Genomic DNA, 18205 nt, shown 5'->3' with positions numbered 1-18205 from the left:
ACCCCCAGGAACTTAAAGCTATTGACCATCTCTACTTTGGAGCCATTGATGTTGGGGAGGGGGGGGGGGGGTCATGCTACACTTCCTGAAGTCAATGACTTCCTTTGTCTTTTAGAGAGGTTGTTTTCGGTACACCATGCAACCAAGTGATCTATCTCCCTCGTGGAACACCACCCTGACAGCACTGTGGGTGTACCTACACCGCCGGGACTGCAGCGATTCAAGGCGGCAACTCTCCACTACTTTCTGAAGGCAAATTAGGGATGGGCAATAAATGCTGGCCTAACCAGTGACCCCCCATCCCGTAAATGAATTTAAGAAAAAAAAAAAATCATGCACAGGTCAGCTACCTCACTTAGGAGGAACACTCGAAAAAGAGACTCAATGAAGAGTTGTCATTATTGTAGGAGGTTATTGAGTGACATTTCATAATTACAATTAATGTTTTCTGGTGTACATATTTCTGAACAATCAGGGCCATTTCCTATTTATAAAATCTTAAAGACAGGCGCCAGAATGTGGTGACTAGGGGCTTTTCACAGTAACTTCATTGAAGCCTAGTGCTTATATTTTTATAAAGTAATGAAAGAAAATATACTGCAAGTGATACAAATCTTGGGAGCAACAGATTTAAGAGTGCATGTGCATAGGTCATTAAAGGTCAAAAGTACAGGTTAAAAGAGCAGGACAAAAAGCAAGTAGTTTCTACAAGATAGAATTTGCATAACACATTTGGAGCATTGCAGGTAGCTCAGGACAGGCCATCATATGAAGGATATTAAAGCCAAAGAAAGGGCACAGTGAATACTGACTGGAACGATTGGACGGCGGAGGTGTGAAACTCGGGTGAGGAAATGGAAGCTCTCTCCCACCCAGAAAACCTCAGGGTGGTTTTTAAAATTATCGATAGTTTTGTGCAGTAAAAATGATTAATTAAACCTAGTCAACGATTTACCTCGAATTATTTATTCTTTGATATACTGGATTACTCTTCCTTGTACACACCTTCACAGATATTGATGGGGGAAGAGTTTTTTTTTAATTACCTTATCGCGGAAGTTTTTTTCGAGTTCTTCTTTATAGATTTTAACTTGTTGATCATGGTGTTCTCTGAGTTCTTGTAGAGCTTTGGCCAGCTTGTGCTCATATTCAACCAACCGACCTGTATCCACCTCAACTAGACGAGTCTCATGTCTCTTTCTGGTTTCTTTGATTTCCTGGGGGGTCACAGAAAAGAGCCACAAGTACATGGAGGTTTTACACAAACAATTACTTGAAAAAACACACAAGATTTAGAATCGACCTGGAAAGGAAGTAATACGCTACACCACAAGGCTTTGGAAAACGTAGTTAGTTGAGAAGTTAAAGCATCAAGACTGCCTGGGGTAGCGGGGTACGAATTGATTCTAACATTTTACCTGGTAGTGTTAGCCTCTCCTCGTGCAAGGTCATATTGGCTGCCTCTCAAGGATGGAGGAATTCTGGAGTATCAAAATCAACACATCCACTATTTTTGCAGCCGCCTCTTAAAACCCCAGGTTGCAGGTCATCAAAACCAAGCAATCTGTTGCTACTTCATCTCAAAAATGTCCCCAGTACCATTTCATTACTTATACTAATTTAAGTTCTTATTTCTTACTAGGCGATTATTTCGGGAACATTGTCTTCTACTGTGAAAACAGACAAGTTGTGTTAATGTCTCTGCCGTTTCCCTATTCCTCATGATTTTACCTGCCTCTGATGGCCCAGGTTTCCTTTCACCAATTGCTGCCTATTTACATTTAGTCTATTTTTACATCTGTTTCTAGCTTACTCTCTGTCCTATTTTGTTCCTTCTTTGCTAAATTCATTGCAATCCTCAGGCTCACCGTTCTTTCACAAAATAAGCTTTTCATGTAATGCTGTTGAACAGCTGGTCCACATTTTTTGTACCTTTACAGAATACATAGTTGTTGCAAATTAGGTATTAATTCTTTAAATGTTGCACTAACGGGACTGCCATTTAATCAAGCCCGACACAAATTACGCTACCTGGGGATCCAAATAGCCCGTGACTGGAAAGGGATCCACAATTGGAACCTCACCAGTCTGACAGAGGAAGTAAAAAAAGGACTTGCAATGATGGAACACACTCCACTCTCCCTCGCGGGGAGAGTCCAGACGATCAAAATGAACGTGCTGCCCAGGTACCTCTTCCTATTCAGATCCATCCCGATCTACATCCGCAAGGCCTTTTTCAAAGCATTAGACAAACTAATCATGGCGTTTGTATTGGGGGGGGGGGGGGGGGGGGGGAGGAGAAGAGATACTGGACGAGTTACTGGATGCAAGCATACTAGAGAAAGGAAACTGTAGCGACACGTATGACCGACTGGTAGAAGGGGCCGACACCGTACTGGAAGCAACAACAATGAAATGGGAGAAGGACCCGGGGATCGAAATAGGGTGGGTACTCTGGAGCGAAGGATTGCATAGGGTCAACTCCACCTCTACTTGCGCAAGGCTCAGCCTGACGCAACTAAAAGTGGTACATAGAGCCCACTTAAGAAGAACTCATATGAGTAGGTTCTTCCCGGAGGTGGAGGATATATGTGAACGGTGCCAAGGAGGCCCAGCCAACCACACCCACATGTTCTGGTCTTGCCCCAGACTTGTGGAGTACTGGACAGCCTTCTTCGAGGCAATGCCCAAAGTGGTGGGGGTGAGGGTGGAGCCATGCCCGAAAGCAGCAGTCTTCGGGGTTTCAGACCTATTCCTGGGGAGGAGGGCAGACGCCTTTGCCCTCCTGATCGCCCGCCGTAGAATCCTGTTCGGCTGGCGGTCAGCAGCACCACCCAAAGCTGCAGACTGGCTGTCCGACTAGCAGGGGGGGGGGGCAGGGAAACATTAACTAACTTGACATCCACAGGAACAGAGAAAAAGGAGAATATAGGTGGAAGACGGGAGGGCCGGCTGAAGCGGTAGTGAGCACGAGCCGACAACGGCAGAGAAATCCATCCGGGAGAAGCAAGGGACAACATCGGCACCAGACCCATTCAAGAATTGCCCTCTGGAATTGTCTCTCTGGCACAAACAGATGCCTACTTGTGTGTAAATAATTTAGCCAAGTGTACAGAGTTGCTGCGGCTGGGCGGGTGCATTATACCCTACCAGTTACATTATTCGATTTTGTACTTCTCTCGTGTTGTTACTGTTTTTTGTTCTTTTCTTTTCTCCTCTCCCTTTGTGATGAGTGTGTGTGCCCTTCCCTTCTATATAGATATATACATCATATCTTATGTACATAACGGCAAATATACTTTGTTCAAAAATCCAATAAAAAACATTTATAAAAAAAAAAAAATCTTTAAATGTTAGCCATTGATTGTCATATCTTTTAATGTATTTTCCCCATCTATCTTGGGCAACTCATACATGCTTTGCTTTGTTTAGATTTAAATCCCTAGTTTCAGTCATACCTAAAACAAAATTCTAACATACTATGGTCACTCTTTCTTCAAGGTTTCTTTAATACAAGGTTATTCATTAACTTATTTCCATTGCACTACTGAGATACTCAGTAAGGAGTTAGGTAATCTCATTACTTGCGACTTTGGAGGGAGTTGAGACGTTACAAAGGAGTACCCTACACCAGGCTAGATCAATCAGAGGACAGACAGGTAATATCACAAACTAAAACTGTGTGCCTATGTAATACGGTATTTTGTTAGCAAGTTGCTTTTAGTGCAACAAAGCATTGTGATTTTTGAAAATGAAATTTGTATCTCAAATAAGTGTGGGGAAACATGTTTCCAGACACATCAACGAACACTACTAAATCCAAAACAGCCTATACTCTAGTTGGTTATTTGACATACCTGATCTAAAAAAAACTCAACAGGCTACTCAATCCCATCAATCTTTTCTGCCTTGGTTTCTTAGCCCCACGGGAATGGAATCTAATACTTAAGATTATCTTTATCTACACTACCCTGCTTTTCCATTTTGCACCTCAAAAAAGTATCACAAACATTTAGTTCCTAAACTTATCCACACACTAACCACATTTACTACCAGATCAAACTTTTTAATTTGTTTGTGTTAATTCACCTAATTTGTTACAAACACTAATAAGCAAATATTAGTGTATTTAGCTTCAACATTTTCCAAAGCAATAATAATCTTAGTCACAAGTAGGCTTACATTAACACTGCAATGACATTACTGCGAAAATCCTCTAGTTGCCACACTACTGCACCTGTTCAGGTAAACTCACCCAACAAGCACGTCTTTCAGGACTTGTGGGAGGAAACTGGAGCACCCGAAGGAAACCCACGCAGACATTAGAGAACGTTTAGACTCCGCATAGGCAGTGTCGGAGAATCAAACCAGGGTCCTTGGTGCTGTGAAGCAACAGGGCTAACCACTTGCTACCTTGCCGCCCTTCCACCTACTTTCTACTTGTTATCTATAGTTTTCCTCCCCTTCCTTGTACTGTGTAGTTACTTAATTCAGTCCCCCCCCCCCACCCCCCACCCCTTCCCTGTACTGTGCACTAGTCACTTCCTCCTTTTGCCAGAACTCCAATCCATTCTTTAAACTAAAACCTTCACCAAAACTCCTTTTGTCAATTTCACTGTCCTTATTCTCTTCAACATAAAGTCTCAAAGCACACAAGGCCTAATGTTTCAGTCACTGACAAAGCCACTCTGATCTTAAGTGTTGCTTAACATACAAAAATGTACGACAAGTCACATTGGCCTGTGCAAATTCTAGTTCTTCGCCTGGAGTCATTTGCATTAATTGCATTTTGTTGGTTCATTTCCCATATCCTATACTTAACATTAAAGGGCTAAAAATCTTATAGGGTTCCCCCCTCTACTATAACACCAAGAGTATTGACAGAATTGTGGTGCCCTCAAAACTGTATCCATCCATTTCTACTATCCCATTTCAAACTTTAACTTTACATTTGCCTCCATTTCAAATATCGAGTTTGATTTCCACTCAGCTTACAGCAAGATTATACAAATTGATGTCATCCATGGCATCCTCTGTAGCTATGAAAATAGTGCATTCTCCTCAGAAAGAAACTCACTGTACTGTCTCTCCTCCATAATTCATCTAAAATTCTTACTTGCATGGTTCCAATGATATAGATTCTATCTGAAGCACATCTCCTGCAATGACTTCTCAACTCACTTCTTGCAAGGTCAATTTGCAACTGTCCTCCCTTTCTTGCTCTATATGTGGTCCCTTAGCAGCATTATCATCAAGAATGAAAGTTTGATCTATGCTTACCATATCCAATTCTACGTCGCCACCAACCTCAACTCAATAAGTAATATGCTGTCCAATTAGTGGTTAGATCTCAAAACAAAAACAAAAAAAAAGAGACAGAAACTTCCCAGACAACATAAATAAACCTTTCCCTACCCTGGCATGTTATTGCCTGCTCATGGTATGATGCTCTAAACTGTTGTGAAAGAGTTCATTAATTTATTGACAAGGTGGGATTGTGTGCCCATACTTCACCATTTACTGTGGCCTGTCTCAGCTTCTGAAACTTTGTTCTCTCCAGATTTGACGAATTCTAATTATTTTCATACTTTATTTTAATGTCTGTCTATAACCATAATGAATTTGATTACTGGTTTGATTTGCATAATCACCACAATTTGACATATGCTTTGACAATTCTTCAATAAACCAATTATCGATTCTGTTCAGCTCCCGTCAAAAACTAGAACCACAGAATCCCGAGTGCAGAAGGAGGCTATTCAGCCCATCAAATCAGCACCAGCCCTCTGAAAGAGCCCCTACCTAGGCCCACCATAACACTGTGCAAAATGTAGCCCTTCAACTATTCATTAGTCATCTCCACTAACTGTGCAACCAATGGTCGGCTTCAGTCTCCTCTTCTTTGGGCACCCAACAGCAGGTATTACACCAAAAAATATATTATATAGCTAAACCAAGTTGGTTTAGTTCACTTGCTGGACAGCTGGTTTATGATGCAGAGCAAGGCCAGCAGTTCCTGTACCAGCTGAGGTTATTCATGAAGGCACTGCCTTCTCAACCTTGCCCCTCGCCCGAGGTGTGATCCTCGGGTTAAAATCACCACCAGTCAGCTCTCCCCTGGAGGAAAGCAGCCCATCGTCATCAAGGACAATGGTGACTTTACCTTACTATATACTTGCAAATGACAGTTCATCTGTTCAAGGTTTGACTGTTCAAATAAACAGCATGATCTCTAGGCTTCTAGATAATTCCTGCAGATCTTTCACTGATTCACATGCTATGACATTAGCTTCAAATGTTTTCATCCTATAAATCACTCCTCGATCTCACCATTAATCTGACTGAACCTTCTCCATTTGGTCCAGCCAACATTTGCTGTGCCTCCCAACTCCATCACCACTCATTTTGCCCCTCCTGCCAAGGTCAACGTTTCAAACAGTAAGCTCAGGTTTACTCTTTCAAAACTTTGTCCCTTTCGCCAAAAAAAATTGAAAGATTTCTGTACTTCACCCCACAGTACCTTCCTAACACGTTTTCCAATCATTCTCTCATTTAGAAATTCTGTGCAAGATGTGCAACCTATTATAGCACACTACAAAACTAAATTTCCTTAAACTGTTGGCACAAGGGTAGATTTAAGGGTGTAATGACTGTCAACACATCAATCATAACCAACCAACCATTTTAGAAAGAATAAAAAGATGACTCCTATAATACAAAAGAAATCTAAATCCAGTAGTGAAAATCATTCAATTTTATTCTGTGGGCAAAAAGAGCAAGCAATTATTATTTGGCGTTCAATTGGGCAGCACCATAGCACAATGGTTAGCACTGTTGCTTCACAGCACCAGGGTCCCAAGTTCGATTCCAGGCTTGGATCACTGCCTGTGTGGAGTCGGCATGTTCAAGAGTCTGCATGGGTTTCCTCCAGTGCTCCGGTTTCCTCCCACAAGTCCCAAAAGACGTGCTTGTTAAGTGATTTGGGCATTCCGAATTCTCCCTCAGTGTACCCGAACAGGCGCCGCAGTGGGATGACTGGGGGCTTTTCACAGTAACTTTATTGCAGTGTTAATGTAAGCCTACTTGTGACAATAAAGATTAAATTAAATGTAAGATGCCTAAATAAAATTCACAATCCAGATCAGAAGAGAGGCACTGTACTATCTTCCTATGTGCAAATTCAATAAAGTACAAGTTTTATACTCGGGCTGAGTTTTAGGAAGTGGCTTAGTTTGGTATTTTGACTGATGCTGTGGCCAAACCCATTTCCTAAATGGTCTCCACCACAATTCATTCAAAAGTGATGCATTAGAGTCTGAAATTATGAAAAAAAAAAGGGAGCTTGGCAATGGCCTACAGCATCTTCCTGGTCATCCCACAGTAGGTATGAAATGAGGGAGATTGGTTGGATGCGATAAATTGGTTTCTTGAATCTTGCTTTAAATCACCTAAAAAAGCACAACTTTCCTCCCATAGGTCTCACTTGAAATAGTTGCCTAGAATTAGAAAAAATGGAAATGACAACAGGCTAGAGTTGCAGTATTTTTGGCTAGTTAATATTCAGCGTTTCCCTCAACCCCTCCGAATCCAATCACAACTTCAGGACTTCACACAAGCAGAAGTACGATTAACGCTCCATAAAAAACTGTGGGGAATCCCCCATCCCATCCAAGCTGGTAGTGAAATCAGTTACTCGCCGGAACCTCCCCTTTTCACTCAATTATTAGAAACCAAGTCCAGTCTTTTCAATGAAGTGCAACTGGATTTTATTATTTAATCACAATTTTATAATTTCAGCTGAACAATCAATCTGGTCCTCAAAAAAGTGGAATGAATGATTTATTACTAGTTGTTTTTTTGTTCCTATTTCAATCTCTACCTTATCCTTGTGCATGTCCCAATCTTCTGATCGGTTTATCGGAGTTTCTCAATTCCTGGTGTGGTGCCTGTGAAAATTTGCCTGGACAGAATGACATAACTGCAGCTCAATGCTGGGAATTTCCCGCAAACATTATACATCAGCACAGATCGCCGGATTCATCCATGCAGCTTTCTAGGGGCCAGTATGATTGCCATCTCTTTGCTGCTGGCTGCAAATCTGGATCAAGTAACATTGCATTCCATTCTTACCTCCTCATATATATTCTTTCTGAACTCCAGTTCCTCGGTGAGGCTCTGACATCGATTCTCAAGATCTACTCGTAAGAGAGTCTCTTCTTCTAGTTGTTTCTTTACAGCAGCTAAGGAAACCTCCAGCTTTAAGAGAGATATTTCAGTTTCATTTCAAGAATTCAACTCTACCTGAAATCTAAAAAGATGCTATGCATAGATAATTAGTCTATTCAAGTGATTAGATTTTAGGAACATATTTGCAGATGCCTTGTTATACAAGTATGTATGCATGGTACCATGAACAGTGAAGACTTTGGGGTAGAGTGGGGGGGCGGCTCATTCATTCCCTCCAATGGGAAGAGTAGCTCGTAGAAACCTCTTTATGCGGAAATTTGATGAGCTTGGGATGATGTATTAGAGAAGGCAGAGGCTGTTACAGAAGAAGATCAAAAAAGATCAGGCTATGGGGGAATCGATCAGGGCAGCTGGATTAATTTTGGGCTGCCCCATTTAAAAACCTGGACAGACCAGTTGCATCAAATAACATCTGTGCAGCAAACTTCCATGGTGAGGGACCCCCTTTGCTTAAACTTCCTTTTAACATTTAAACTTGTGAAATGTTTTGATAGAATGGGTGGTGCTGAGAGATAATGTGGTCTCCTGTGGGGAAGAACAATCACAAGAGACCAGCAATGCAAGATAGTCACCAAGAAATGCAATAGGGAATTAGGAAGAAACTTTACCCAAAGAATGGCAAGAAGGTAGAACTCACAACCACAGGGAGAGTGAGATAATTGAAGGGAGTAGCTAGTATAGGTGCATTTGAGGAAAAACTAGACAAGCATTAAGGGGATCAGATGGTGGATTTAAAGCAGAAAAGATGTGAGAAGGCTCGAGCACAAACGCTGGAATGAGCTGGTTAGATCAAGTAGTGACTTTCTGGGCAGCATATAGGGCAGCACGGTAGCACTGTTACTTCACAGCTCCAGGGTCAAGGTTCAATTTCCAGCTTAGGGCATTGTCTGTGCCAGTGCCATTCCCAGTGTCTGCATGGGTTTCCTCCAGGTGCTCCGGTTTCCTCCCAGTCCAAAGATCTGCAGGTTAGGTGGATTGTCCGTGCTAAATTGCCTGTGTCCAAAAGGATAGGTTGGGTTATGTGGATAGGATGGAGGTGTGGGCTTATGTAGGGTGCTCTTTCCAAGAGCCAGTGCAGACTCGATGGGCCGAATAGCCTCCTTCTGTTCTGTAAATTCTATGAATTCTAAGATAAATTAAAGAAACATTCAGTGAAGAAGTTTACAACAATGGTCAGACTCTGTAATAATAACTATGGTACTGGGTTTTCACTATTTTATAACAATTGCAGAGGGTCATCTGACAATAACAGCACAATTATTTTCAAATAAGACAAATTGCAGAATGATTTACAAAAGAAACCTGTCATTTTTTTCATCTTGACAATAATAGTTTGTAATTAATTTAGTGTGACGCAGGGGGCGTCAGCTGGAGGTGAAGTGACCCAAGGGCAGGAGTGCAGTGGGGCTGCCACAGCTGTTACTAATGAGAACACAAAATATTGCCAAGAAGCAAGCACCAAAAATTTGATAAATGATGTACACGTGTCTCTAGCTTGCATTCACCAGTTGTGGGGAGGAGGAGGAGGAATTGTCCAGTTCTAGACCCCAAGGGGAGGGAAAGAAATTAGGCCAGTCCAAAATTGCCATTGTTCCGTATCTTCCAAGCTCCAAGGTGTCATGACTGAGGGATTCATAAAGGGTAGGTCGTGTCTGACTAATTTGGTAGAATTTTTTGAGGACGTTACCAGTGCAGTAGATAACGGGGAGCCAATGGATGTGGTATAGCTGGATTTCCAGAAAGCTTTTGACAAGGTGCCACACAAAAGGTTGCTGCATAAACTAAAGATGCATGGCATTGAGGGTAAAGTGGTAGCATGGGTAGAGGATTGGTTAACTAACAGAAAGCAGAGAGTGGGGATAAATGGGTGTTTCTCTGGTTGGCAACCTGTAACTAGTGTGGTCCCTCAAGGATCAGTGTTGGGCCCGCAGTTGTTCACAATTTATATAGATGATTTGGAGTTGGGGACCAAATGCAATGTGGCAAAGTTTGCAGACAACACTAAGATGAGTGGTAAAGCAAAAAGTGCAGAGGATACCGGAAGTCTGCAGAAGGATTTGGATAGGTTAGATGAATGGGCTAGGGTCTGGCAGATGGAATTCAATGTTGCCAAGTGTGAGGCTATCCATTTTGGGATGAATAACAGCAGAATGGATTATTATTTAAACGGCAAGATGTTAAAACATGCTGCTGTGCAGAGGGACCTGGGTGTGCTGGTGCAACAGGTGATTAAGAAGGCTAATCGAGTTTTGTCTTTCATTGCTAGAGGGATGGAGTTCAAGACTAGGGAGGTTATGCTGCAATTGTATAAGGTGTTGGTGAGGCCACATCTGGAGTAAGGACATATTGGCACTGGAGGGAGTGCAGAAGAGATTCACTAGGTTGATCCCAGAGTTGAGGGGATTAGATTATGACGAGAGGTTGAGTAGGCTGGGACTGTACTCATTGGAGTTTAGAAGAATGCGGGGGGATCTTATTGAAACATATAAAATTATGAAGGGAATAGATAGGATAGATGCGGGCAGGTTGTTTCCACTGGTCGGGGAAAGCAGAACTAGGGGGCATAGCCTCAAAATAAGGGGAAGTAGATTTAGGACCGAGTTTAGGAGGAACGTCTTCACCCAAAGGGGTTGTGAATCTCTGGAATTCCTTGCCCAGTGAAGCCGTTGAGGCTCCTTCTTTAAACGTTTTTAAGAAAAAGATAGATACCTTTCTAAAGAATAAAGGGATTCGGGGATATGGTGTACGGGCCGGAGAGTGGAGCTGAGTCCACAAAGATCAGCCATGATTTCATTGAATGGCAGAGCAGGCTCGAGGGGCCAGATGGCCTACTCCTGTTCCTAGTTCTTATGATCACGTTGCTCAAGTGGAAAAATAGAAGAGGAGCTGGTGGGGCAGTCCTATGGTCGCAGAGTGCACAGGATTGGTAACAAAGCGACAAAACGTGTCATCACTTTCCCAACATGCAGGAAACGTTTTCTGGCATAGCAATGAAGGAAAAATTCAGGCTCTGCCTGGAAGGAGAAAATGATGTACAAAAGGTTCATTGCCATCAATGCATATTACATGAATTTTCAGATGGTAATTAAACAACCCTGAAATGTCTAATTTTTAAAGAATTCTGGCTGAGTCAAAAGTTATCCTTCAGCTCATCGAGTCTATGTCGGCCTCAAATACCCATCTATTCTAATCCCATTTTCCACCACATGGTCCATAGCCTTGTATGCAATGGTGTTTCAAGTGCTCATCTGTGGAATTAATGTCTGGAGTACATTAAGATTGCTTTTGGGAATAGATGCAATAAAGTCAACATGAGGCCTCCAACTTGCAGCTTCTACATGCAGACAGCCCAACTCAAACTGCAATTCAGTGGCATTCGACAATGTTAGCATATGCACGTTAATGGAAACCTAGATTTAAGCCATTTACCTGGCTTTCTTGCTATACAATAATGTGGCTCATGAAGACAAGTAGTTAGAAAAGATGCTGCAGAAGGGGATAGCTTATGAATACATGGTTATACCCAGTACTCTAACTAAATGAAAGGAGGAAAAATAAAATTGAAAAAAAGAGGCAAAAATAGACAAGACTTTTTCCAACCCACAGTATTAAGATCAAAACACAAGAGAATGGGAAGAAATGGCATCTCGCCAAACAATTTTCAAGCAAAACTTCATCCTGTTGGATATCCAAGGATTTTCCAATCCAACAGTCACAATGCTACCTTTGAAAGACGGGCCTGCAAATCCTCAGCTTCTTCCTCAAGTGCGTCCTTTCCTCCCAGGGCATTGGCGAGGCTAGCCTCCTTAGAATGAAGCACAGTTTCAAGATCTTTGATGTGAAGTTGGGCCCCATGAAGATCAGATTCTTTCTTGGTATAACTGTTGAAAGACCAGAGAGAAAAGAATATTCAAACTTAGCTTCCTGCCCCCAAGTTAACTAAAGTTGGATCTAGTGCTTGGTCACATTTTAGATAACGCAATCGGGCATGGATTGCAATATGGTTTCCTTAAATCACGGTGAATTGACTGATGATCAAAAAAGGAGAAAATTAAGCATTAAAAATGCAACTTACAGTTCTAGTTATGTACCTAGAATGGCTTTATTCTCAGCTCTAATACAGCCAAAATGTCTCAGACTTCAATTTAATACCATTTTTAAATTCAAAGATTTTCTTTGTCTTTTCAAAGTGTTAAAAATCAGTGTATTAGTGTCCCCCCAAAAGTTAAAAGCACATTTCAATAAGAAAATTCACATCAGTATTTAGATTATGATCATATTTTAAATACTATAAAAAGGATTATATACCAAATACCAACAGCTGCAAATGGAAGAAAATGTTTGTTAAATTAAGAGCTATGTACATGGACATACCAGGTAACAAAATGTGATTGTGCCAACCAGGACCCTTCAACACTTCCTGGAAGAGTATGCAGGTTCAGGAAGATGATATGCACTTTTGTAAAAATTCATGGATACAAGTTTCAGTGGCAAGGCCAGGATAACTATCCTTAATATGGTGGCAGGCCACCTTTTTGAAATCCTGCACTCTCACTGCTATTAGGAAGGAAACTCCAGGTATTGTTCAGTCAGGATTACATTTGGCTTGGAGGGAACATGGCAGGTGATAACAAAACAGCAGATGCTGGACAATCTCAGCATGTCCGACAAACGTTTGCCAAAGATGGAGACAACCGGAAATAGATGGGAGTTTAACGTGCACACATGCGCATTTTCAGTTCTCTGTAGCTTGGAGAAAGAATCATCCAGACCCAAAAAGTGTTACTTCCCACTTTGAAGTAGCTGAAGACGGTTGGTCCCCAAGGAACCTCTGCAGCAACACCCTGGGGCAGAGACGATGGGACTCCCAATAACTGCAATCATCTTCCTTTGTTCCAAATAGGATTCCAGCCACTGGAGAGTTTGTCCAACCTGCCCCACCCACCAATTACCACTGGACTTCTTGCCAGGGCCCCTTGATGCCACACTCGTTAAATGCTGTTTTGAGGTCAGTGGCAATCACCTCACTTCTGGATTTCAGTTCTTTCAATGTTTTGACCAAGGCTCTAGAGCAGAGTGGTCCTGGCACACCCCACACTGAGCTGGATGCAGGTTAACGTATCAAGTGCCACTTGATAACACTGTCAATGACATAGCTATTGCTGGTTTTGAAGCTCAAAAAGCTGACCATAATGGGATGTTGTCCAGAACTTTGCATGCTGCTTCTATTTTTTGGCATGCATAGGAAGCTTCACCAGGTTAATACCTTATTTTTAAAGTATGCTGCTCTTGGTATTCTCTCCTGCTCTCCATTAAACTACGGCTTGTCCCACAGCTTGATAGTAATGGCAAGTAAGAGACATGCAAGGTTACATATTTAGGTTGAATATAATTAGACTACTACCACTACTGCTCCTGATAGCCCACACCGACTCATGGATGCCATGTTTTGAGCAGCTAAACCTGCTCCGAATCTCTATGCTGGTAGGACCACATAATATGATGTAGCGTGTACTCAACATGAGGGATGATTTAGTCACAGAAAAAGCTGTGATGGTCACTCCTAGTAATATTGCCTTTGGTGACTACAACAGGTAGACTGGCACAGAATGGCACAAATGGGGCCAAGTAGGTTTTTCCCCTCCGATTCCCTCACCACCTGATTCAGGCCCAGTCTGGAAGATGCGTCCCTCATTACACAACCAGTTCATTTACAAATGGTGCTACTGAGCCACTTGCGGTGATGGACACCCTTACCCAAAGTACATTCAAGTGGTGTTCAACATAGAGGAGAAGTGATTCAACATCGGAGGGAGAGCAGTAGGTAATATCAGATTTCCTTGCCCATGTTTGACCTGATAGTTCATGGGGTTCTGGAGTCAATGTGGAGGACTTAGAGGGACACTCCTTTCTGGCTGCATACCCTGTGTCACCACCTCTGGTCACTGTCCTGCCACTAGAACATGATGTACCCATTGTAGCTGGGTAGCGAATGGTAGTGACTTTGTCATACCTTACTTTCAGATTTGGAACTTTGTCATACCTTCGACTGTAGCCATCTGGGATGGCCACTTCCAGAACACAAAATGGATGCTCAAGAGAATGTAGGGAAATGAGAACAATACTAAACAACAAGCAGGCACAGAGCCCGAATGTATATTTGGGAAGCAGTTACCAGACCGAATCGAAACTCTGGGTCGATTAACGTATCAATGGCCCATCTCCAGAGAACAAAGGACTAACACTCAGGTAGGTGACACTGTCGTAGACATCCTGGCGCCAGTACCCCAACCGAAAGACACAAAACAAATCAAGGCCAACGGCCACCTAAGACACGCCCAGCCATCAGGACACACACCCCATTATTGCTTAAGATCGATAACAATGATCGAGAATGATCAATTAATTGCGACCAAGTTTAAGGCCCGCCTAAAAGCTCGCAAAGCCCCTCCAAGTATAAGAAGGAACCCCCCACGAGAGATTTGCTCTCTTGGATTCGGCTCTCAAGCGGAGAGGCCCATCCACCAGCATCACCAGAAGCAAACAAGTTCAAGGTCAACGCTCGCTACCAGACGGACGACTTTAGCTGTACTCCTGTTACCTCTTCGAACCCAACAGCCTCAGATCCGAACAACCTGCCATTGTTCCTCTGACTAAGTGGGCACCCAAAGTTAAGTATAGGTGTTAGTGATAGAGATAGTTTAGTTTGTAGTATTATCGTGCACGAGTAGATCTTGTGTATAAATAAATAGTATTTTTTGAAATAACTAACTGGTGCATTGGCTCTTTGATTGGTATTCGTGTTGAACCTTGTGGCGGTATCAAGGAGATACCTGGCGACTCTGAAAGCATATTCATAATTAGGATTAAGAAAGGCGACCATATAACCAAATAAATATAGCAACAGACTAATCGGAGGAAAGCTCTCCAATTTTGGCACAATCCCCAGATGTTAAAAAGGAGAATATTTGGGCAGGGTGTGCCCTTGTCCTTTCTTGTTATCTAGATCATACGTGGTCCAACCAGTATTGTTCCTTTTCAACTTTTCTGTAATGATTTGGCACAACTGAGTGGTTTGTTTGGCTACTAGAGGGCAGTTAAAATTGGCGTCATTGCCCATGTTTGGGTCTGACATCACATGTAAGCCAGATCGGGGAACAAGGCATATTTCTTTCCGCGAAGGACTTTTGCATTGGTCAGTGTGCAGAAGGTGGCACTTATTAACCATCTGCCTCAAGCCAAAAGAAATTCAGCCAACCACTTGCGGAAACGAGGGGGTCTGTCAAGCCTTGTGTCACCACCTCTGGTCACTTCCCCAAACCTTGACAATGCAGCATCCAATTCCCCAATCAAATACATCAATTAAAGTATCAGTTCAAATTTTTTTTAGGGATCTGGGTTGTTTGCTTGACTCAGAACCTGATGGAGACCGCTATGTCTCATCTCCCATGCAAAAGTTGCCACTATGTTGTGTCCTCCATGAATACAAGCCAAAAGTAAGCAAGTTCAACAGAGGTAATGTTGACATTAGATTACTGTAAAATAGTTTTAATTCACACTCTATGCAAAGTCAAAATTACATTCCCTCCCCCGTTTCCAACTCCAAGCATTTCTTTTCAGAAAGGCAAAGAAGAACCTCCCTCTCAGGAAATCTACGATAACAAGAGTCTCCCGTTACCTCAGCTGCCAGGTTAAAATCAAAAAGGTACAAGAGATCCATATGATTTCAGGGTCAAGGTGTTCGTACACAAGGGAAACAAAAATCAAGTCAAATTTTCAAGTCAGTATACAATGATCAAATAGAAACAGGCTATCTGAAAGTTTAATTTCAGCAGTACAATCAATATTATTTTACTCGTACAACGTGTAATTAATACAACAAATAGATAGTGGGTATGGGGCTTTGTTCTGGTTAAGAATCTGAACTCAAATAAAAATAGGAAAATCTCCAGGACCTGGTGATTTCTACTCCAGAAAGTTTAGTCCTTTGATTTGGTTTTAATTTCTAACTTCTATCATTGGTATTTTATCTTTTACCTTTGTGAATACAGAATAAGAGTACGTGTTTAATCACTTTGCTATTAGTTTATCCATTGCAATATTATCTGCATCGGTCTTTAATGGGCTCACATTTCCCTTAGCCACTAAAAATCTCACAAAGAACAAAGAACAAAGAAATGTACAGCACAGGAACAGGCCCTTCGGCCCTCCAAGCCCGTGCCGACCATACTGCCCGACTAAACTACAATCTTCTACACTTCCTGGGTCCGTATCCTTCTATTCCCATCCTATTCATATATTTGTCAAGATGCCCCTTAAATGTCCCTATCGTCCCTGCCTCCACTACCTCCTCCGGTAGTGAGTTCCAGGCACCCACTACCCTCTGCGTAAAAAACTTGCCTCGTACATCTACTCTAAACTTTGCCCCTCTCACCTTAAACCTATGCCCCCTAGTAATTGACCCCTCTACCCTGGGGAAAAGCCTCTGACTATTGGCTTTTTATACTATTTGGGTTTTCCATACCATACTCCTTTTCAGTTAATATATTTTGTGCAATGCCACTTTCTTAAAAAGTAAATTCAGGTCAGAACTGAATTGGTGGTATTGGTCATCGCACTCAAAAATCACTTTTCCAAATGATTGGAAATGTCCATTTATTTCTTCTATGGATCAATTAAAATTTTGAACGTATAGGTGCTTCATGTCGATTGACAAGCCCAACTAATGCCAACTAGGAATGGCTATACGTTCCAACAATTTGGTCAATTTCAACCATAGGATGTCAATTCTTAGGCATAATTAAATACTTGGTGGCAGCATGGTGAGGAGTCGCACATGTGACTGCTCGTGCTAGGGTACTTCGCTTATGACCCTTTTCACTGGGTTTATTGGTGTGGGGGGGGGGGGGGGGAAGGTGGAGTAATCCGAAAGAGCAAGGTCCCCACAATGTCCAAGTATACAAGGCAGCAGAGGGGCAAAGAATTGTCAGACTCAGAAGCTCCTCCCGCCTCATTGGTGGAGAAAATAGCATAGGCTCCTGCTGCAACTTTCTGTGGACGGCCAAGGATGCTGGCAAGCTTCTTGGGGGATGAGTTCAAGAAGCAGCGGTAGGAGGTCTCAGAGGAACATGATAAGGGGCTCGAGCCCCGATCGGTGCAGAAGACGGATTGCAAAATAAAGGAGCATGGAGCAGACGTAGTGATAGCACTAAGACCAGATTGTTTCACTGGAGGCAGAGATGGCCCTGCTGGCTGAAGGGCATAGAAAAAAGAGGGCCAAGATAGATGACCTGGAAAGCTGCTCCAGTCGGCAAAATTTAAGAAGTTAGGCTGCCAGAGGACCCATTCCTACAGACTACATGTCCAGGATGTTGGGACGGTGGTGGTTGGGGGAGGGGGGGGGGGGGGTTAGGGGTGGATTACCATTCCCTCTGGACTGGACCAGGCCCAGCAGTCGCTAAGGCAAAAGCCCCAATCTGGGGAATCACCAGGGGCAATCATAGTCAAGTTCCACCAGGTACCAAGACATGAAGCGGGCTGCTGATTTGCCTGGCCAGGACTAGCTTCTGTTATTTGGGAATCCCGGTGGCCAAAGATTGGACCTCGCTCCACAACTTTGCTAGTCAGGTGAAGAGAGTTACAGCAGACCTGAAAAGGTAGTACGTCCTCCCTTGAACCCAAGTTGTCAGGGTGCAGACTGTGAACATGAACGTTCTTCCGAGGTTTAGTTTCAGTGTCTCCGTCTTTCCAAATCTCTTTTGTACGGTCAATAAAATAATATCCTCCTTTGAGGAGGAAGGCCCCATGGATTTGTAGGAGATTTGTACAGAGAGAGGCAGCTGGGGGGCCTGGCGCTACCTAATGTTATTTTATTATTGGGCTGCAAATATTGAAAAGGTGCGGGGGTACCTTAGGGATTCAGATTCTAGGCGAAGAGGATGGAGGTGGGCTCTTGTAG

The 18205-nt window shown here is 42.7% G+C and overlaps 1 protein-coding gene across 3 annotated transcripts in view; it reads right to left on the bottom strand.

Moving 5' to 3' along the window:
- The window catches only part of lmnb1 (lamin B1), a 192556-nt gene that overhangs the window by 14017 nt on the left and 160334 nt on the right, over window positions 1–18205 (bottom strand). For all 3 annotated transcript variants that reach the window (XM_072516572.1, XM_072516571.1, XM_072516573.1), the window contains 3 exons: window positions 11972–12128; window positions 8131–8256; window positions 1047–1217 (listed from right to left, as the gene is read on the bottom strand). In XM_072516572.1, coding sequence (XP_072372673.1) covers window positions 1047–1217; window positions 8131–8256; window positions 11972–12128 — 454 coding nt within the window. The remainder of the gene's footprint in view (window positions 1–1046; window positions 1218–8130; window positions 8257–11971; window positions 12129–18205) is intronic.

Source organism: Scyliorhinus torazame, chromosome 9 (assembly GCF_047496885.1).
Source record: "Scyliorhinus torazame isolate Kashiwa2021f chromosome 9, sScyTor2.1, whole genome shotgun sequence".
NCBI lineage: Eukaryota > Metazoa > Chordata > Chondrichthyes > Carcharhiniformes > Scyliorhinidae > Scyliorhinus > Scyliorhinus torazame.
This window is presented reverse-complemented; position numbering and strand designations above follow the sequence as displayed.